The sequence below is a fragment of the Artemia franciscana genome, unplaced genomic scaffold (assembly GCF_032884065.1).
Source record: "Artemia franciscana unplaced genomic scaffold, ASM3288406v1 Scaffold_838, whole genome shotgun sequence".
Taxonomy (NCBI): Eukaryota; Metazoa; Arthropoda; class Branchiopoda; order Anostraca; family Artemiidae; genus Artemia; species Artemia franciscana.
Genome location: NW_027068367.1, coordinates 168,439 through 191,952, shown reverse-complemented (window position 1 = coordinate 191,952; position 23,514 = coordinate 168,439). Strand labels below are relative to the sequence as shown.

The following is a 23,514-nucleotide window of genomic DNA, read 5'->3' as shown; positions in this document are numbered from 1 at the left end:
ATAGAAAGACTACATCATCCAAAGCTAACAACACTGACATACCAAAGGAAAAGCAGTGATAATATTTTTACCAAAATAATCCTTTCTAAAAACACCCTTCCAGTCTCTTTGCACAGTCCTTGCATTCTGGTACAAGAGAACATTCAATGAAGGTCCCTGTGCAGCATTCCATGAGTAGACATAGAAGTCATTTCTTCAGCCAAAGAGTCATCAATCTGTGGAATCAATTGTCTGAGGAAACAGTTTCTGCAACTTCAACTGACACTTTCAAGTCCCACCTTGATAAGGAATGGCTCTGCCAGGAGTTCCTTTACAGTTAGGAAGCTGCAGAGTCTAGATCAACAGCCACAGTCTACACCAAACACATTTTTGTTATCACTGGAGCATCACAAGTATGGAAAATCCTTATATTACTCCAAGCTGTGATTTAAGGTAAGGTAATATAAGGTAATAGCATAGATGTGGCAGAAGTATATGCAATGCAGACCTTTTTTGTATTAGGTTGATGCCATGATTTACTGTTTTACACATATTTGTCTAAGGAGCATCAAACTGAAGTAAAGTACTCTATTCTAATAGGCCTAGTGGCTGCACCAAAAATTTATAAGCAGTGAAAAAGAGGCAAGATGAAAGCAGCTAAGAGTTTTGATAACTCAGAGGGCACCATTTTTGATCTTGATCAAATGAAAGGTTATGAAATTTGAAGACTACTTAATGTAAACTCTCTGATCTGTAATATATGTATTTGAGCTTATCTCATTACGCTTTGTATAGTACTTGGCTAGAGAACCATTGCATAAACATTATTTAACCCTAGACATTTACCTTGATTGATTTAATAAGGTCTTTAACCCCATATGGACTGTTATTAGACTTTGGGAAAATTTTGAATTTTATCCAAGTGATCCATTAGTTCTATCATTGAAAAAATGGTTTATTAGAAACATTGCCAAAAAAACCCAATGATTTGTTTGGTTTTCCTTGGCCAGTGATCAATTCAATCTGACTTAGTAGACATGGTAAGGGTTGCTATGTATGGCGGGGGGCAATGTTTTAGATACATGATAAAAAATAAGTCAGTAAAATAGTTAAGTATAGCACTGTAATTTTTCCAACATTAAATGAAGATTTTTCAGTTAAATGAAGACCATGAAAATACTGACATGTCTTCTACAAAAGTTTGAACTTGGTCTGTAAACACAGCAGTTTTACTGACTCCTGCCATAGGTTTACAGATGGTGCCATAATTTTCCATTTGGGGTTAAATAAAGAGCATTAGAATAGTGGCATGATATGTACTGAAATCTAAATCTCAGGTGGTAAATGTAGCAGTTTTGCTGACTTGTGGAGTGATTTTACATATTGTATCTGAAATGGACATTATGCTAGTTGTTGGTAAAAATGACCAGCCAGTCAGTAAAATCCCTTGCTTCCCCCCCCCCCAACGTTTAGACTAGTGACAACCCTGGAAATATGTAATTGGATTCTTTTATTGCTAAGCATTGAACTCCAGAATCTCTTCTACATCTTCTGAAGGTCTCCTACTTTTATGCTGAGACATTGCACAAGCAGATGTATAAAGTCTTGCTGCAACTTTGGACCAAAATGCTTGCAGTACTATTGATTCATTTGTTCTTTAAGTAAATACTCTGATATCTGAATTGAAAAGTACCCAGCTGTTACAGATGGCTGTATCAATGAGCAAACAAAAAAAATTCATGTGCCATTTCTGTATCCAAAGTTGTGTTTGACACATCTCTGCCAGCATGACTGCTTAGTCAACTGTTCTCATACTATGGTTGTTTTTCATTAATAATTTTTGGCTGTGAAACTTAATCCTGACATTTTTATTGGTTGACCCTCTTTCCTACTTTTTCAATCCACCATCTAAGAGGACAGGGGAATACTTTAATTGGACTTTGATCAATGGTCCAACAAACAAAAAATCTTTCAGTTTCAGCAAACTCATCAGCACCAGACTTTGGAAATAGTGATCTCCTACAGATCTTGTATAATTAAATTGCCCATAAAAGAAGAAGCTGTAGAACTCTGTTTCATGCTATTCTAAGGTCTGGCTATTTGTTGTTGTCTGAAAGAGTTCAATTTCCTTGATAAACTTCAAAATCATGTATGAGACCTGAGACACCTTCTTTTATAAACATCTGTATTTCCTATTTAGTTGGTTTCTTTGGCAGATACTGCTGCAAGGTACTCCTCCCCTTAGAATGAATCATTTGATCATCTATCAAATGGTGTTATTAGGGACTAACCTCAAGAATCTTTAAGTGAAGGTAACCTAGAAGTGGCTTGATTTTATTTTCTTGCTCCTTGGGTTTCTTAGCTTTATTATTGTCACAAAAAGGAAGGAACCATTTAATTCTGTCAAACTTCTGTCTGCCCATCTTATCAGTAATTTAAGTATATCTTAATACTGCTTCCCAGTGCTCTGATAGTATAGAATTTGCCACACCTAAAAGCAAAACAATGCTTGCAATTCATGCAAGAGGAAGGTTGAATCCTTCAGTTTCATATACAAAATATTACTTTGTTCAACATTGAGTGCAAAAAGCTCATTGTCAAAAAACTTTTGACATGTGCCACAGTGGAGCTTCTAAGATTATGAAACTGGGCAATAAACTCCTTTCCAAGTGATATCTTCCCTCTCAATCTTTGTCCAGTTGCATTCTTTTCCACTTCCATTTCTTTTTTTGGTAAATAAAAGGGATTGTTGTTTAGTATATGTGAAATTCAGCTCCATGGTTGTCAAGAAGTTCCTCCAAAGCTGAAAACTGGATATTCAATGCTTTCACCATTATTACAAGATGAGTGGGACAATATCTCATCTGGAATTTCAATAATATAGTTGGTAGCTTCAGCTGTATCAATTCGTATATTTTTATGGCACTTAGTATTAACCAAGTGACATATAGCAATCGCAAATTCTGTTGGTCTGTCAGTCCTGCTTTTGCTACTTTAGGCACTTCCAGGTAAGCTAGGACAATGAAATTTGGCAGGCGTATCAGGTACCGGACCAGGTTAAATTAGAAATAGTCTTTTTCCTGATTTGATCATTTGGGGGGAGGGGGGGGGGCATTAATTCGGAAAAAATAGAAAAATTGAAGTATTTTTAACTTACAAACGGTTGATCAGATCTCAAATTTGATATTTAGAAGGATATCGTGTCTAAAGGCTCTTATTTTAAATCCTGAACAGATCTGGTGACATTGGGGGGAGAGTTGGGAGGGGGAAACCTAGAACTTAGAAAACACTTAGAGTGGAGGGATCAGGATGAAACTAGGTGGGAAAAATAAGCACAAATCCTTGATACATGATAGGCATAACCGGAACGGATCTGCTCTCTTTGGGGTTATGGGGGGGGGGGGTTAATTCCGAAAAATTAGAAAAAAAGGTATTGTTAACTTACAAACAGGTTATTGGATCTCAATGAAATTTGATATTTAGAAGGATACTGTGTCTCAGAGCTCTTATTTTGAATCCCAGTCGGATCTGGTAAAATGAGGGGAGTTGGGAGGGGGAAACCTAAAACTTGGAAAACACTTAGTGTTGAGGGATCAGGATGAAACTTGGTGGGAAAAATAAGCACAAGTGATAGATACATGATTGACATAATCGGAACAGATCTGCTCTCTTTCGGGTAGTTGCGGGGGGGGGGGGGGTAATTCTGAAAAATTAGAAAAAATGAGGTATTTTTAAATTAGGAATGGGTGATTGGATCTCAATGAAATCTGATATATAGAAGGATATCGTGTCTCAAAGCTTATTTTAAGTCCCAACCGGATCTTGTGACATTGGGGGGAGTTTGGGGTGGGGGAAACCTAAAATCATGGAAAACAATTAAATTGGAGGGATTGGGATGAAACTTGGTTGGAAAAATAAGCAGAAGGTTTAGGTACGTGATTTACGTAATTTGAATGGATCCGCTCTATTGGGGGGGGGGGGAGTTAATAATGAAAAACTAGAAAAAATGATGTATTTTCAACTTACCAAGGATTGATAAGATCTTCAAGAAACTTCATATTTAGAAGGACCTTGTGACTCAGATCTCTTATTTTAAATCTCAACCGGATTCAGCGTAATTGGGGGGGGGGGCAGATCTTATGGAAACTTGATATTTAAAAGGAATCCATGTCTCAGAGCTCTTAGTTCAAATCCCAATCAAATCTTTTGAAATCGGGGAGAGTTGGAGGGGGAAATCTTGGAAAACACTTGGAGGGGAGGAATTGGGATGAAGCTTGGTGGATAGAATAAGCAAATGTCTTTGATACATGATTAACGGAATCGTACTGGATTTGCTCTCTTTGGGGGAGTTGGGGAGAGGGGTTTAGTAAATCCTGTCTGGTATTAAGCCTCTTATTTTCCTTTTAAATCAATCTATTGATTCATAGAATTTTGTTAGAGCTCATACCATATGATCTCTTGGCTCTTAGCTCATCTTGCCTCTTCACAAGTGCCATATGAGCTCTTAGCTCTTCTCTACTCTCTTTCCTAGTCTTGCATTAATTTCTCATATGAATAAGCCATCTAAAACGAAGTAAAATATTCTCTCTGTCTCTTTTCTAGCTTTAACACAATTCCAACCTTAAAAAGGTGAAAAAAAACCTACTCAGTGGTTCATTTCATATAGTTTTATATTTTTTTAAAATTCAGTATTTTTTAACCAACATTGTCTATTTTACATATTGTTACAAGTAGTATGTAATATATTATTTTAAACCAAGTCTAGTGCTCTTCTGATTTTTTTTTTTTCCAGAATGATAAATCACAAGTATCAAATGAATAAGAAGAAGTGTCTCTTTTTTTCTAATTTACTAGCTTAAACGTAGCTTAAATTTTTACTTCTTTCCATGTTCCATCTGTTCAATGACACACTGATTAGCCATTTGCTCATTGGGTTTTCAGAAAACATTAATGTACTTCACCATTTTTTCTCTGTCCAATGGCAGTTTCAAAAGTTAATAATTTCTAGTCATAGATGATAATCCATCCATTCAAAGTAACTGCTGTTTTTTATTGAATCTTAAAAGCTTTGTGTTAATCTTATTTTGGATAGTTAAGGGAATGTCATTTACATATACACAAGATAAAACAAAAATATCCTGTTCTAAATAATCCTGAGTAGGAGGGGTGTAATTTTGAAAAAAAATTATTTGACCTGTGTTAAATTTTGCTTTTCAATTGTTCTTTATTTTTTAGGCTATCTTAACAGATGTTACTGATACAGAAATTGTAGTTACATTTGAAAATATGTAAGTATTGCTTTCAGTATTTAGTTTATTAGGTTATATTAGGGATTTTTAGTTCACAAATATCTCCCTAGGACATTAGTTAGTTTTATCTAACTTCAGTTTAGATATTTTTAACTGTATATCTCCTTAGGAGACATGTAGTATTTTAGGAGATATTTATGTTATATTTAGGTTATCACATTATATTTGGTTTGTTTGGAGATTGAATCAATATTATGGCCCTTGGTATTTACCAAGTGACATATAGCAATTACAATTTTTGTTGGTCTGTCTGTCCTGGTTTTGCTGGTTTTGGGCACTTCCAGATAAGCTAGGATGATGAAATTTAGCTGGCGTATCAGGGACCAGACCAGATCAAATTAGAAATAGTCCTTAATTTGGAAAAATTAGAAAACATGAGGTATTTAAATTTATAAACGGGTGATCAGATCTTAATGAAATTTGATATTTAGAAGGAGCTAGTGTTTCGGAGCTCCCGATCAAATCCGGTGACATTGGGGGGGTGGGGGGGGGTGGAGGGGGAAAAAGCAAATCTTGGGAACACGCTTAGAGTGTAGACATTGGAATGAAACTTGGTGGGAGGAATAAGCACATGTCCCAGATACATTATTGACATATCTAAACTGGATCCGCTCTTTTTGGGGGAGTTGGAGGGACAGTTAATTCAGAAAAATTAGAAAAAATGAGGCAATTTTAACTTACAAATGGTTTATCAGATCTTAATGAAATTTGATATTTAGAAGGACCTCATGGAGAGATCATAATGAAACTTGGTGGGAAGAAGCTCTTGGCTCTTTTGACCTCATCGCAAGTGCCATATGAGCTCTTGGCTCTTGTTCTGATTAAATAAAAAATTATTTTTTTAAAAACTGAAAGTAAGGAGCGACATTAAAACTTAAAACAAACAGAAATTACTCCATGTATGAAAGGGGCTATTCTCTTCTCAATGCTCCACTCTTTACGCTAAAGTTTGACTCTCTGTCAATTCTACTTTATTAAACAGTTAAAAAACTTTAGCGTAAAGAGCGGGGCGTTGAGAAGGGAACAGCCCCTTTCATACACAGAGTAATTTCTGTTCATTTTAAGTTTTAATGTCGCTCCTTACTTTCAGTTAAAAAAACTAGTTTTTATTTAATTTCTGAATGTTCTGGCAAAAATGCAAAGTTCCATATTTTTGTAGATAGGAGCTTAAAACTCTTACAGGAGGGTTGTCTGATACGCTGAATGTGATGGTGTGATTTTTGTTAAGATTCTATGACTCTTAGGGGTTTCCCCCCTAATTTCCAAAATAAGGCAAATTTTCTCTGGCTCTTAACTTTTGATAAGTAAGACTAAATTTGATGAAACTTATATGTTTAAAATTAGCATACAAATCCGATTCTTTTGATGTATCTTTTAGTATCGAAATTCCGTTTTTTAGAGTTTTTTTTTTTACTATTGAGCTGGGTCGCTCCTTACTACAGTTTATTACCACAAACTGTTTGATTCTTGAATCATTATCTCTGTGAAATTCAGCATTTTGTATAAAATGTCAGCATTATGTTGTCTCTTTCATTCAAATAAATTTATTACTTGAACTCTCCACAGCTGAGTAGTCAAATATCCAGTATTACTTGATTTACTGCCTTCAAATGAAATGGGTTAGTTGAAAATAAGTAAATGATTGCTTGATAGTGCTTACTTTTACCTTAAAGTAATTTGGCATTTGGGGAATCACCCTATCTTGTCCATTATAAACTTGATTAGAATTGATTGGGTGGTTCTGACATAACTCGTATAGCTTAATTAAGAAATCCAAATAAATGACAGAAAACCAACATCTGTTTATCCAAAATCTTTGGTCTATTGGCTTATTATTTGGCTTACAACTATTTGGCTTATTATTAGTTAACGAGGGAGATACAAAGGGGAAGTGGATGCTTAGGCAAATGGCTTCTTCAGCTTTTGAAGCTTTGACCTATCCAATGTAAAAATCGTGTGTACATGCCTGGGTGTAGTTATGGATTTTGTATTTATATCAGAACAAATTCAAAGCGTGCTCAAAAAGTGTGCTTGAATCCTGCTTTCTAGGACTAATGAGAGGAGATTTGAGATTGCTAGGGCCCATTCTGCAGATGAATGATGACAGATTGCCTATAATTGTCCTTCTCAGCCAATCATCTAAGACTAAACAGAAAGCGAGTTGTCTGCAGTTGGGGTGGGAGTTCATACAGAAAGATTTAAGGGAATGGGCACTTTCTGGGAGGGTTTATAGAGGGAGTTTTTGAATAGATTAGGATGGAGGAGTGTGCGTAGCTGTGTTGGCCTCAAGTGGCTCGGTTGTGTGGTGAGTTGTTAGTAGTAGTATAAAAATTGGCGAGACTTGGTTGATGCAAAATGACATATAGTAATCGCAAATTCTGTTGGTCTGTCGGTCCTGGTTTTGCTACTTTGGGCACTTCCAGGTAAGCTAGGACGATAAAACTTGGTAAGCCTATCAGGGACCGGACCAGATTAAATTAGAAATATTCGTTTTCCCGATTTGACCATCTGGGGGGAGTGGGGGGCTGTTTTTTCGGAAAAAATAGAAAAAATCTAGTATTTTTAACTTACAAAGGGTTGATCAGATCTTAATGTAATTTGATATTTGGAAGGGTATAGTGTCTCAGAGCTGTTATTTTAAATCCCGACCAAATTTGGTGACATGGGGGGGGGGGGTTGGGAAGGGGAAACATAAAATCTTGGAAAACACTTAGTGGAGGGATCAGGATGAAACTTGGTGGGAAAAATAATTACATGTCCTAGATACATGATTGACATAACCGGAACAGATCCGCTCTCTTTGGGGTAGTTGGGGGGGGGGGGGTAATTCTGAAAAATTAAAAAAATGCAGTATTTTTAACTTACAAACGGATGATCGGATCTCAATGAAATTTGATATTTAGAAGGATATCGCGTCTCAAAGCTCTTATTTTAAATCCTGACCGGATCTGGTGATATTGGGGGGGGGGGCTAAGATCATAGAAAACGCTTAGATTGCAGGGATCGGGATGAAACTTGGTGGGAAAAATAAGCAGAAGCCTTAGACACATGATTTACATAATCGGAACGGATCCGCTCTATTGGGGGGGGGGAAGGGTTAATTCTGAAAAATTAGAAAAAATGACGTATTTTTAACTGACGAAGGAGTGATCGGATCTTCATGAAATTTCATATTTAGAAGGACCTTGTAACTCAGATCTCTTATTTTAAATCGGTAATTTGGTAATCGGTAATTTGGAAAAATGAGGTATTTGCAACTTACGAAAGGCTGACCAGATTTTAGTGAAATTGATATTTAGGAGGATATTGTTCTTTAAAGCTCTAATTTTAAATTCCGACCAGATCCGGTGACATTGGGGGGCGTTGGAGGGGGAAACCGGAATTCTTGGAAAACGTGAAAGTCGGGGTATTTTTATCTTACGAACAATTGATCGGTTACGTGATTGACGTAACCGTACTGGATTTGCTCTCTTTGGGGGAGTTGGGGGGAGGGGTTCAGTGATTTGGCGAGTTTGGTGCTACTGGACGTACAAGGACGATGAAAATTGGTAGGCGTGTCAGGGAGCTGCACGAATTGACTTGATATAGTCGTTTTCCTATATTTGACCATCTGAGGGGCTAAAGGAAGGGGAAAAATTTGAAAAAATGAGGTATTTATAACTTAGGAGTGGGTGATCAGATCTTAATGAATTTTGATATTTAGAAGGTCATCCTGACTTAGAGCTCATATTTTGAATCCTGACCGTCATTAAGCCTCTGATTTTCCTTTTAAATCGATCTATTGATTCTTAGAATTTTGTTAGAGCTCATACCATATGAGCTCTTGGCTCTTCTTGTGTTGTCCCAAGTGCCATATGAGCTCTTAGCTCTTGTTTTTTTTTTCAAGGTTTGACTTTTAGGCTCATATTCTTTGCTAGAGTCTGTTCTAGATTATGGAACAATAAACTAAGTGGGGGGGCTTATCTAGGCTTATTTATGCCATATTTTTCCTTTATTGGGTCTTTCTGCTTGATTGGCTTGGTTCACAATTCAGACTTCAGCGTTTTTAAAAAACTTCCAGTACTGTTGTATGCTTCAAAATTTAAGCCTTATATAGAACAAAAGCAAGGGCAAAGAGCATGGGTAACTTAAAGAGCAGAAGCTGTTGCTAGTGTCTACAAAACAAAACAAACTATCAAGGCCATCTAGCATGTGGCAACACTTAGCATTTTTTCAAGCTTTGTAATTATTCTTCTGTAAGGAGTTGAGATCAGATATGTGTTGCCATCCTAATTTTTTCCAATTACACTAGTTAAATTAATGATTCTCATTATTACACTAAAAAAAAAACAAAAAACAAACAAGTGTAGCCCAACGCTAGATGATGCTGATAATCTTTTTCTCATCACTAGTGGCAATTTTCACTCATATAAGTTACCCATTCTCTTTGAGCAAGGGATAAAAGGGATCTCTAAAGCTGTTATATTGGAGGAATAAAGAGATAATCTTCTTAAGATGTAGTTAGAGATTTGTTTTGATATCCAATCCCTCAGAATGGAGTATCACAAGGAGCATAAAACCTTAAAGCTATAGATAATATCTAAGTTTTTTTCATGAGAAAGTGAAGGAATCATTTGCCTCTGTACCACCACCCCAATTAAGCACTGTAAATCATGTAATATAAATATTTCCAATTATGTTCTCAAGATTAATGTATTTTTGGAAAGCCTGATGTGACTAAATTATAAATTTTAAGATTTTCATGGCTGGCAAGCAGACAGGAATCGGATGATGAGTTTCACTTTCTTGGGGGGGATGGTTAAAAACCTTAATTCAGGCGAATTACATTGAACATAGCATATACTGAAATCAGACTGAGTTCAGGGACATGGTATATAAAATGTTTATTTAGTCATAAAAGTGTATTTCAACAATTGTCTCTTATGTTTTATGAAAAATAATTTGCATATTTTCCACTTTGTAATTTCTTCATAACTCGTTCAACAAAATTTGACTAACATTTCTGAAAAGCATTTTAATTGTAACCTCCCCCAATGAGAGCTATCAACAGCTAAGCTAGATCGTTAAAATAGTTTTTGGTGGCTCCTTGACAAGGTCCATTTAGCAATGCTACAAAAACTGCTTCCCTTGTCATCATTGGTATATGTATTTGTGACTTGTACCTTTCTGGCTTGAGCCCCTGTGTATTTGCTTAAAGCTAAATAGTTTTTATTCAAATTAAATGGTTCCAGCTATATTTACAATGAGGAAAATTGACGCCATTGCCCAAGGACACTATAATTTAGGGTCCCATATGCGGGCAAATCTTTTGCTAATTAGAATGTTTTCAGAAACAGTTGATCATTGCAATTCAGATTGATACTATGAGTGATACAAAGTCAAATCTGGCTCTTAATATGATATTTATTAACTAAAGCTCCTAGTGACCATGGTTAGTGCACAAACTGAAAATATAACAACAAAATAGGCGATTATTTTCAAATGAAAAAAAGGAAAAAATAATTTAAAAGGAAATGATCCCTGTGTGCCATTGCCACAACAACCAACCTCATTCAATGTTTCCTTTCTCAAGAAAAATGTCTATACTTTAATTTAACATCAATCTGTTCCTTCTTTTCAAACCAATCTGGAAAATTTTTCTCCTGTCATTCAACTTCTTACGAAGTCCCAAAAAAGTACAAAAAAATAAATTATTATTGCCTTCTCACATACAGCACAAAATAAAAATCTGATTTGCCCAGCTACTTCCCAAATATTTCATCATATATCTAAATGGTAAGTGTTAAAAGCTTTGGTAAAGAATATCAGCAAAAATTTACTCTGGTGCCACCTAGCTGCTCAGTGATGCGGCTATACCTATATATTGAACACACTATGTTTATTCACTACAATAACTTTGAGATTAGTTGCAATTGAGTGGTTTGTACTGAAACCAATTTATTGTCATTAAGATACGTAGAGACGGTGTTGCTAAGTATTCTCTCTTAGACTTAGAGAGCTACTGGTGTTATGCCACCATTGTGGATGGGAATAGTTTGTATATCTTGCCAATCGTGAGGTATTTTTAACGCTGCATTGCTAATGCTTTACGTACTTCTTTCAGAGTCCTAAGCAAACTTTGTCATGTCTTAATGCTTTGCTGGAATTTAATTTTGTAGCCATGTCTCGTCTTCTTCAGAAAAACAGCAGTTGAAGTCTAAAAACAATCTACTTTGGGCTTCATAAAAAAAATTCGCTGGTCTATTTGCATCAAATATTCTTATTCCTCTTTCCAATTATAGTTCGAATTAACAGAACTGAAGGAGGTTTCAGGTTAAAGTCAATCATGCTAAACTTTATCATTCCACCTTAATAAACAAATAATCGACCGGAATAATATTGTTTCTTCATTTCCTGGTAGCTTGATGTTAAGTAGTTCACTTGTGTGAGGCTTTATTTTTACCCTTGCTAAACTGTTCCTTGTTTTATTTGCTGACTTGGCAATACTGTTGCAGCTAAAGATGAGGTGTTGTGAAGTCATAGGGTCTCAACAGTGGGTTCAAATATCGTTTATTTGATGGCATTTGACCTTGGTTGATGTATTCAGGCAAGTCGCCTAATATCTGTAGGAGCGAGTACCACAAGGGAGGGGTGCAGTATCTCTTTTCAGACAATAATGGTGTCATTAATGAAGAGCTCAGCTATAATGCCTTACTTTTTTATACATTAGCCCATTCCCTTTCTTCTGCTCCATCTTAACAGGGAGTTATTTTAATTTTCATCTATTTTATATTTTGTCCATTATGTTTCCTCGAGGAATATCCTCTTCAATTTCATTAGTAATGAAGATAGATGATCTTGGTTAGTGCTTCCTTATAGTTGTGCTAAAACTTGGCTTATTCCTTATCTTCTGTTTTTACCTTGAACTGTAAATTTGATGGATTCATTGCACTAGTATGTGTGTTCTTAAATTTGTACTGTTCTCACCAGGTTGACTGTAATGGAAGGGCGAAAAAATTTGGAAACAAAGAATTATCCGTTTGCAAAGGCGCGCCTACCTCCTCTCAAAGACACCACTGGTGCTGCGCCCTCATATGCTGAAGGACAAGAAATTGAAGTTGATTGCACGTTATTTGGATATTACCGTGCTACCATTAAGGTAAGTTGGTTAATATATAGAGAATTAACTTTTTTTTAAATTTATCCCCTTCAACCCACTTTGGGTGTGGTTGGCTAACCAAGTGACAAGGTGCCCCACTTGACTGGAAAGGGACAATTATATGTTGCTTGTTCAAGAGTCGGTAAACCTGACAATCTGTTTATATGCTCAGACAATGGGACAGCGAAGAATGTTGTATATTCGCAAGTTTTACAAACATATATATATCTATCTATATTCACAGGTGGGACATAGGGACACAACTACAATGGCGCGTAACTAATATGGCGCGAAAAAAGCTAACAAAACAGAAAAAACCTAAAAAGAAAAAACTTAAAAAAAGGAAAAAAATAAAAAAGGTAAAAAACTAAAAAAAAAAAAACAAAAAAACACCGGGGCACAAATGACGACCGGGACACAGGGAATTTAAATGACGACCGGGACACAGGGACACAACTACAACGGGGACGCCGGGGGGCACAGGGGGATATATAAATGACGACGGGGACACAGGGAATGTTCGATTAGCAATCACCATCAACAAAGCTCAAGGGCAATCATTAGAATAATAAGGTATAGATCTGAATACGGATTGTTTTTCCCAAGGACAATTATATATTGCATGTTCAAGATTCGGTAAACCTGACAATCTATTTATATGCACAGACAATGGGACAGCGAAGAATGTTGTATTTTCGCTAAGTTTTACAAACATATATATATCTATCTATATTCACAGGTGGGACACAATACAATGGTGCGTAACTAATATGGCGCGAAAAAAGCTAAAAAAAAGCTAAAAAAAACAAAAACGAATATCTATCTATATTCACAGGTGGGAAACACGGGACACAACTACAATGGCGCGTAACGACTTACGCGCGGGGGGGAAGGGGGCTTGGAGGGGGCGCGAAGTGCCCCCACCAACTAGGTGTTGAGGTGGCGCGAAGCGCCATATATATATATATATATATATATATATATATATATATATATATATATATATGTATCATTTGCAAAACCCGAGATTAAGGGTCTTAATCCTGCCCAGATGTTGTTTTTTTTTTCAATGCGTTTATATCCTAAGATACAAATTTACCTGAAAAAATATTATATAAATATATATATATATATATATATATATATATATATATATATATATATATATATATATATATATATATATATATATATATATATATATATATATATATATATATAGATATATAGATATATGCTAGTGCTTTTTTGACGTAAAGTTCAAATTCGGCAACCGTGCTGTGATATAAATTTTTTTAATATAATTCTAATCTATTTTTGTATGTTAAGGTGAAACTTTGGAGAATTTTTAGGGGTATCTTAAACTAAATCAAAAGGCACTAGGTGCATCCAGTTTATCAAAAGATAGATGTGCAGCATTTTAAGAACAGCTGAGGGTATTAAGTTGAAAGTTTCAGGAGATGTTAAGGGGTATTTTTTAAAGTGGTTAGAAGGTATCAAGTTTCCCTTTCATGGCCTCTTTACCTGCCTTTTTTCCAAAAACTTTCGATTAGAATTTTGATTAGCTATATTTTTCAAAATAGTCTAAAGGTCAAATAATCTTATTGAGCCGTCAAATAAATACACCATTGGTTCTAAGGAAGGTAAGTTAGTTTTTTCTAGGAGTTGGTCAAAGCTGAAGCTATAATTGAAATTTACAGTGGAAAATCTGCTTTAGTGGAACCCAAACCCTCCATGGAGCCGCCCAAGTCTATGTTACACATCTATAGGACATGATGTCCAACCGTGTAGTTTTATTTTTTTTTTGTTAGAATTGGTAGTGCATGTTTTTGTTTATGTTTAAGCTTGTGCTTAAATCTTACCTATTTTGATCTTTGTAAAATAAAACTGTTGTTGGCTACCTTTATCTGTCATTGCAGAATTGGGAGTGCATATTATTGTTTATATAAGTTTATGCTAAAAACTTCCATCATTTAATTTTTGCGAAATTGAATTGCATATGTTTGTAAATATCTCCCTTTTTTATTTGCAGGAGATCTTGATCGATGGTGAATTCTTTTCTGTGCAACACTTTAACCCGAAATATCCTATAGTGACCTGTTATGAAATTGTACCAGTGGATAGAATCCGTGTACCAAATCCCAACCCTCCTTTAACAAAGGATGATTTTGTTAAGTTTCATTTTAATGTCCCCATGAACTTGAGAGATATGTAAGTATTTTTTTTAATATCTTTTTTTTTCTCATAAGATTAGTAAATGATCGACATTCAGCAAGGTGGTGTAACCCTAAAATGGCTTGAACGTCTATGCATTCTATAGCCTACCAACCAAATTTGAACAAATTCGAATTATTATTGAAAGAGACAGTGCCCTTCAAGAAGGAATAATAAATGATGAAATTTTCTTAAAATTTTATGTATATTTTTCATTGCGAAATTTATGATGAAGACTGACAAAAACGAAGAAACAATTAAAGCGGAAGAAGAAGACGAAGCAAGTATATATATAAAAGAAAAAACTCTAATTTTTGAAGTAAAATGTAGCAAATGGAACAGTACTTCAAAAATTAATCTGTCTTTTATATATATTTTTATGGCACTTGGTATTAACCAAGTGACATATAGCAGTCGCCAATACTGTCGGTCTGTCGGTCTGTCTGTCGGTCCCGGTTTTGCTACTTTAGGCACTTCCAGGTAATCTAGGACGATGAAATTTGGCAAGCGTATCAGGGACTGGACCAGATTAAATTAGAAATAGTCGTTTTCCCGATTTGACCATCTGGGGGGGAGTGGGGGCCCGGTTAATTCGCAAAAAAATAGAAAAAATGAAGTATTTTTAACTTATCAGCGGGTATTTGGATCTTAATGAAATTTGATGTTTGGAATGATATTGTGTCTTAGAGCTCTTATTTTAAATCCCGACCGGATTTGATGACATTGGGGGGAGTCGGAGGGGGAAAACCTAAAGTCCCGGTTTTGCTACTTTAGGCACTTCCAGGTAAGCTAGGACGATGAAATTTGGCAAGCGTATCAGGGACCGGACCAGATTAAATAAGAAATAGTCGTTTTCCCGATTTGACCATCTGGGGGGGGGGGGAGTAGGGGCCGGTTAATTCGGAAAAATTGAAAAAATGAAGTATTTTTAACTTATGAGCGGGTGATTGGATCTTAATGAAATTTGATGTTTGGAATGATATTGTGTCTCAGAGCTCTTATTTTAAATCCCGACTGGGTCTGATGACATTGGGGGGAGTTGGAGGGGGGAAACCTAAAATCTTGGAAAACACTTAGAGTAGAGGGATCGGGATGAAACTTGATGGGAAAAATAAGCGCAAGTCCCAGATACATGATTGACATAATCGGAACTTATTTGTTCTCTTTGGGGTAGTTGGGGGGGGGGGAGTAAGTCTTAAAAATTAGAAAAATGAGGTATTTTCAACTTACGAACGGGTGATCGGATCTCAATGAAATTTGATGTTTAGAAGGATATCGTGTCTTAGAGCTCTTATTTTAAATCCCGACCAGATCTGGTGATGGGGGCGGGGAGTTGGGAGGGGGAACCTAAAACTTGGAAAACACTTGGAGGGATCGGGATGAAACATGGTGGGAAAAATAAACACAAGTCCTAGATAGATGATTGACATAAACGGAACGGATCCGCTCTCTTTTGGGTAGTTGGGGGGGGGGGGGGGTTAATTCTGAAAAATTAGAAAAAATGAGGTATTTTTAACTTACGAACGGGTGATTGGATCTCCATGAAATTTGATTTTTAGAAGGATATCGTGGCTCAAAGCTCTTATTTTAAATCCTGACCGGATCTGGTGACATTGGGGGAAGTTTGGGGTAGGGAGACCTAAAATGATGGGAAACGCTTAGATTGGAGGGATTGGGATGAAACTTGGTTGGAAAAATAAGCAAAAGTCTTGCATACGTAATTTACATAATTGGAACGGATCCGCTCAATTGCGGGGGGGGGGGGGGGGTAATTCTGAAAAATAAGAAAAATAACGTATTTTTAACTTACGAAGGAGTGATCGGATCTTCATGAAACTTCATATTTAGAAGGACCTCGTAACTCTGATATCTTATTTTAAATCTCAACCGGATCAAACGTAATTGGGGGGGGGGGCAGTTGGGGGGACCGGAAATCTTAGAAAATACTTAAAGCGGTGAGATCAGGATGAAACTGGATGGGAAGAATAGAAACCTGTCTAAGATACGTGACTGACATAACTGGACCGGATCTGCTCTCTTTGGTGGAATTGGGAGGGGGGAGGTAATTTTGAAAATTGAGGTATTTGTAACTTACGAAAGGGTGACCAGATCTTAATGAAATTTGATATTTAGAAGGATCTTGTGCGATAAAGTTTAACTTTAGGTTCTGACCTTCTCACAAGTGCCAAATGAGCTCTTGGCTCTTCCGACCTCGTACCATATGAGCTCTCGGCTCTTCCAACCTCGTCCAAATGAGCTCTTGGCTCTTGGCTCTTCCGACCTCGTACCATATGAGCTCTCGGCTCTTCCGACCTCGTCACAAGTGCCATATGAGCTCTTAGCTCTTGTTTTCATTCCCTTGTTTTTGACCACTGAGGTAGGCTAAGTTAAAGTCTTTCCTGAAATATCTACTTTTTGTTTTTTATTTTTCTTACTTGATTCTTTTTTTTTCGAACATCAGGTATAGCCAGATTGGTCTCAGGATGTATATATGGTGAAGAGTCCTTAAAGATTATAAAATGTAATTATACAAATAAGTGATAATTCACTTGGTTTTTATTTTAAGTGACAGGATTATTGAATATATGTTCTAACCTCGTGATTCCCAACATGGAGTGCAGGCCCTACCGGTGGGTCATGGACAGGACCTTCACCCTTTGGCGAGTCTTAATAAAAAAAAAAGTTGTGTGTGGCGTCAAATTCAAATGCATTTAAAGAGCCAAAATGATATATGATAGTATTACAATACGTTATACATAGCATAAAAAATTATGTATTCAGACAATATTTTTGATTAGATTCAAAGTTCATGGCCTCCCATCATTTGAATACAACTAAAATTTTGAATATCATGAGGGGGGATCTGGATTTTTGAAATCCCTTGGTGGGGCAATGTATAAAATCGGGTGGGAACCACTGTTCTAACCTTGCTGCCTTCTTTCCAAAAACAGTGGACAAATGGAAGGAAGTACAAATGTAGTATAGTATTTAAAAGTATATCTTAGAATATCTTCTTCGAGTCACAATATGATAAAAATTCAATGGCTTTATGGTGGACTGTCGTTGCGTAAAAAGCCATAAAGAAAGTCTAATGACCTCACTATAAGTATGTTTATTGATATTGTGTCGAAATTATTTTGGTTTCTTAGTCAGTATCAGAAGCATAAAGGTTTAGTTCTATATAACTGTATAAAATTCTCCTGGATACAAAAATCCTGCATACAAAATTGTTGCGGGAGCTACACTAAATTGTGTGTCCACTCTTCTTAAGTCAATTTATCACTTTTAAGCATAAATATACGGATCTTAAATATTTTTACCAAAATTGTGTGAAAATTATTGTTATTTCGAGATTATCAGAAGCAAAATCTTATGTTCCATTGTAACTGTATGAAATTTCGCCAAAAAATTAAGCTTTCCATCATTTAATATTTAACCTTTGTAATACTATAAGCTTAAATTAGTTTTATCTGACGTGTGATGGCAATAAACAGACTGAACTTCACTATTTGTGTGGTGTGGGCAACATGAAGTGTTGCAGCAAGTGATGATTGGATTTGTAAATAAATCCATTGCGGGAGTAACACTTTGATTTGTTTTCTTGCCATCAATTTTTTTTTCTTCCAACTGTGTAGTTATCAACTCATCGTAATTTTTTAAATGTTGTGTCCTAAGAAAGATTTATTTCTTCAAGAAAAATGATGACATGTTCCTAAAGATGGTCTTGAAATACCCTGTTTTCGCTGAAAAAAGCTTTATTTTCTGTTTTTGGACAGTCCATTAGAGTTTTACTGTTTCAAAGTTTTTTACTGTATACACTAGCCAATGATTTCTTGCTCTGTGTCTAAAGACTAAACTTAGCATGTAAAACGAAGGAAAAGATATAAGTTTTGAAAATACGAAAAAAGTATATTTTTTGGCCTAAACATTTTCCATGCTCAATATATACAAAGGAACTTCGATGTTTCGAGTCTCTCGGGTGAAAAGAAAAATTTGTTATATCGAGGATTTCGATATGTATCAAGTTTTTTCACAGACTTCAATAAATAGCGTCGATAAATCGTGAGAACTAAAATCTTCTTTCTATGTTATTTTATACGTCCCAGGAGACGTAAAGAAACGAAGTATCTCTTCTTTAATAAAAAATTACTTCGAATAAAATATTAGAAAAAAAATTCTAAATAAATATTTCATATAAATATCTCGTAAAAAATTTCAATAATACTTTTCTGATTACCTGTAAATTAAAGACTTGATAAGTCAAATAAAACCAAGAATTTTATAAAAACAAAATAAATTACTACCTGAGCACAAGAAATATAAAGTAAAAGAGGTAAAGAATACTACTGAAAACTCTTTATTTGACTCTTTATTTGACTATTTGTGTAATATTAGTCCAAAATATCTAAAAAAATAAACTTTACTTTTAAAAAGTTTTAAAATGGTTTTCTACTTGTTTATGTGACTTCATATCATCATCCGATAGAGGTTGATGGAATTACTGGGTTGTTGATAAATGGCTTGTTTTGAAGAAATTTCTTCAATGTGCAAAACTTTTTATAACTTTTATATCTAGAGGTGAATTGAAAGGTGTAAAACATTGCAGTTAAGGTAACATCCAAAAGGGAGGGGGCTACCGAGTTCGAATCCCTCTTCCTCTCGTTTAAACCCCATCCGACCTGTAAAAAAATAAACAAAAATGGATATAAACAAATTTCACAAGTTTTGTAAAGGTCTTTTTTGTAAATTCCCCCACATAAATTAAATCCTGGATACATCCTTTATTGTAGAGATTTTGTAAATTCAAGGGGGAATGAAAAAACCTTAATATATTAAGGTTTCTTTTTATGGAGGCTTCGTTGTACTATGAAATTTGTAGTAACTTTATGCTTATAACTAAAGATATACAACTTTATGTTTATAAATATTTCAAGTTTAATAATTTTGGAATCTAACTTAAAACTATTGAAATTATACGCCTGGCTGTTTACTTCTCTGCAGTTACGGCTGTTTACTTCTCTGCAGTTACTTCATTTATCTTTTCAGTGCAAAGAAATATCGTATACATAAGGATTTTCAAGTTCTTATCGGTGCTGGCATCTGTAGATTTGAACCAGGAAGTGGCGTTCTTGTTTGCATAGTAAGTTTTAAACAAATACATCGACCGCCAGAGACAAACCCGTTTAGAAGTTAAACACCCTTTAAAAAACAGCATTATGTTGCTGTCAACCAACGAAAAGATAGATTAAGGAATAAAAAAAAATAGTGTTGCTCAACCTCACTCAATTTGAGGTTTGAAAAACCCCTAAAAAGTCTCACAATTATCTTATCTCACTTGTAAGGGGGAGAAGGGTTTCATGGCGATGCTTCCGTGTCCATACTCAGCCATAAGGCCCAACCACCTCTAAATAAGCCTCGAATGAAGGAATTGAACCAAGTGAGAGAGATACCTTGACAAAATCTTGAAAAATCCTAACATCGTTATAAATAAGCAAGACAGCAAAGGTATAAAAAAACTAAGAGTTTATTAAAAAAAGAAGAGAATTTAATTTAATTACTTTAAGCTCTTTCATTATAATTGAAAATCAGTATTTATCATTCACAATTTCAGAAATAAAAGATCAAAGCTTGTTCTTGTAATGGCTATAAGTGAAATTTCATTATTATTAAAGAAAAGCAAGCGGTTTAACTAATATGGTAAGGCTGACACAATCATATATATATATATATATATTCGCAAATTTGATGGCAGGCCGTTAAGCCTCTACAAAACAAAATCTTAATTTGCATTTCTTCTAAATTTGCATAAGGAGAAAATGTCACTTGAATAATATTCATCAACTTCCTTCTTGAATGTCCGTAGGTTTGTGGAGCAGATTACTCTTTCTGGTAAGTTGTTCCAATGCTGAACAACTCGGTTGCCGAAAGTCCATCGGCCCATGTCCTTGTAAAAACGTTCCATACTCACTTTGTACTGATGTCCTCGGAGATGATTTTTATTGAACTGCACGATTCTCTGGGCTGGTACGTTATCATAGGCTCCATTGCAGAGCTTGTACATTTCAATAAGATCACCGCGATGGAATCTATATGCGAGGGTTGGGATTTCAAGCTTTCTAAGCCGCTCTTCGTAGGGAAGGAAGCGTAACCTGGGAGAGAATTTAGTTATCCTCCTCTGAACATTTTCGAGAGCATCTATGTCCTTGTTGTAGTATGGTCTTGTAGAACAATGTCCATACTCAAGAATCGGGCGGACAAGGGACTTATAGAGCGTAGCAAGCATTTTGTCGTCCTCGCACGAGAAGTTTCTTCTGATCATACCAGCAACTTTGGAAGCCTTCTTGACGACAGCTTCATAGTGGCTACTGAAGTTCAGTTCAGAATCCACTAAGATGCCTAGGTCTCTTTCTTCTCTACTAAGAGTGAGTGCAGCGGAACCAAGAAAGTATGAGGACGAAAAGTTTTGTGGACCCAGAGTGAGGATATGACTTTTCTGGGTATTGATTTCCATGATCCACTTCCTCATCCAGTCATCGATTCGTTGGAGATCCGCCTGCAGGTGGTGAATGTCTTCACATGACGAGATGACGCGATAGAGCTTTGTGTCGTCCGCGTAGAGAAGGATGTCAGATTTGATGCCCTCAACTAGGTCGTTGATGTAGAGATTAAACAGAAGGGGGCCGAGAATTGACCCCTGGGGTACTCCGCTAAGAACTTCTTCTTCGACATTGCTGAGACAACCTTCTACGCACACAACTTGCTTTCTGTCAGTTAAGAAGTCCGTAATCCATTGAAGAAGACTGAATGAGGACCCGGATGATTAGATACCGTATTTCCTGAGCTTCTTGACGAGACGGTTATGGGGAACTTTGTCAAAGGCTTTCTTGAGATCCAAGTATATGAGATCAATCTGGAACCCCTTGTCGATGTTTTTCTTCCAATCATCTGTGGCACAAAGCAGTTGGATCTCTGCAGATCGTTCCTTAAGAAAACCAAACTGCTTTTCGGTAAGTATTTTTTCTCGTTTTAAGTGTTCTAGGGTGTGGTCTGCAATGAGAGACTCAAGTACTTTACACGTAATACAAGTGAGGCTTATCGGTCTGTAGTTTGATGGGTCTTCTCGTTTCCCACCTTTGTATATTGGGACGACAATAGCTTTTTTCCAAATAGTGGGAAGCTCACCGAGTTCAAGAGACTTTCTGTAAATGTAGACTAGTGGCTCTGTTATTACCGTTGCAAGTTCTTTGAGCAGTTTTGGATGTAGATTGTCTGGGCCTGTGGACTTGCTTGGGTTAAGTTCTCTGAGTTTTTTTTTAGAACATCGCTATGTTTGATCTCTATCGGTCTTATCAATTCGTTTGTACCCTGAATTGGTTCCTCGCGGCTAAAGTGGTCTTCGTTCTCAGGTTCCTGAGTAAAAACAGAAGAGAACTGGTTGTTGAGAAAATTTGCCTTGTCCATGGGGTCGTGTACCAGCTTTTGTTTCACGGGATCGTAAAGAGATGAGACTCCACCTTTGTTTTTCCTTTTGCTGTTAACGTATTTCCAGAAAATTTTTGGGTTTTCTTTCAAGGAGAAAGCTAATTTACGTTCTCTAAGCTTTCCTTCTCTTCTTGTTGCTTTTCGAACCCTGTTGCGGAGCCTCTTGAATGTTTTCTCTCGGTCGTTACTTAGTCGATTACTTTTGTAGTCTCTCCATGCTTTTTGTTTTGCTTTAATCAGTTCAATATTGGCTTTAGGTAATGCAACACGGGTGTATTTATTGTGCATAGGAATAAATTGTTCTTCCATTGAGGCTACAATCTTAGTGAACCTTGTGTAAATGGTGTCTAACGACTCCAACCCACTAAATTCTTCAGTCCAGTTGACATCCGAAAGCTCTCTTCTCATAGCAACGTAATCTCCCTTGTAGTAGTTACGTTTCAGTGCCACACGTGTCCTCAAAACCTCCGTTTCCAAGCTAAACACAATTACCGAGTGATTCGATTTACCGATTGGTGACAACTGCTTAATATCTGATACCAGGTCTCCATCGCTTACTAGTAACAAGTCGAGGATACTTGGTGTGTCAGATCCCCGCATCCTTGTTGGCTCAGATATTAGCTGCTCTAAAAAGTGTTCGTTAATAACGTCCAGGAATTTACTCGTCAAGCTTGCGGTAGATTCCGTGGTGTATCGCCTATTCCAGTCTATCTTAGGGAGATTGAAATCTCCTATAATAGCAAGCTTTTGGTTGGTGTTCTTAGCGAATGCTGCTATTTGCGAGAACAGAGCTTCGTCGGATGTGTCAGTGTTGTTGGGGCTACGATAACAGATCCCAAGGACAGTGTCGCTGGTCGTTTTAGACTTAATGCAGATCCACAGACTTTCTTTGGGCTCAATCGTGTCGGTTGACCTCGATATTGGATGCACGTTGATGCCTTTTCGACAATAGCAGACTATCCCTCTACCTGTATTCTCTTCCAGATTTTGTTCATACAGATAATAATCTTCGATACTGAGCTCTGTGACGGTAGGTAAGTATCTGTAGTTTTTTGGTTTAACTTCTACTATTGCCACAATATCCGGATTTTCCAGTTTGATAACCTGCTTTGCTTCCTCCATTTTGTTTAAGAGAGAGTCAGCGTTGAAATAGAGGCATTTTATTTTTTTTTTGGATTCATTTGTATGGCTTGGGCCTTTTTCTCGTCAATTTTGGGGCTGTCGTTGGCTGGGACCATTTGATGGTCTCGCTTGTTGTCTCATTCTCTGGTTCCCGTTGGACCTGGAATTGGTGCTTCCAGTAACATTAGAGTGTTGCTGTGCTTGCTGACCTTGGCTCGACTTTGCTCGACGCTGTTGTGCCAGTTGTGCCCTTTGCATTGGTGTTCGATC

General features: G+C 36.3%; 1 protein-coding gene across 1 annotated transcript in view; it reads left to right on the top strand.

Moving 5' to 3' along the window:
* The window catches only part of LOC136043694 (fragile X messenger ribonucleoprotein 1 homolog), a 30,951-nt gene that overhangs the window by 4,331 nt on the left and 3,106 nt on the right, over positions 1-23,514 (top strand). The window contains exons 2-5 of the mRNA XM_065728586.1: positions 5,215-5,267; positions 12,258-12,426; positions 14,459-14,637; positions 19,687-19,780. Coding sequence (XP_065584658.1) covers positions 5,215-5,267; positions 12,258-12,426; positions 14,459-14,637; positions 19,687-19,780 — 495 coding nt within the window. The remainder of the gene's footprint in view (positions 1-5,214; positions 5,268-12,257; positions 12,427-14,458; positions 14,638-19,686; positions 19,781-23,514) is intronic.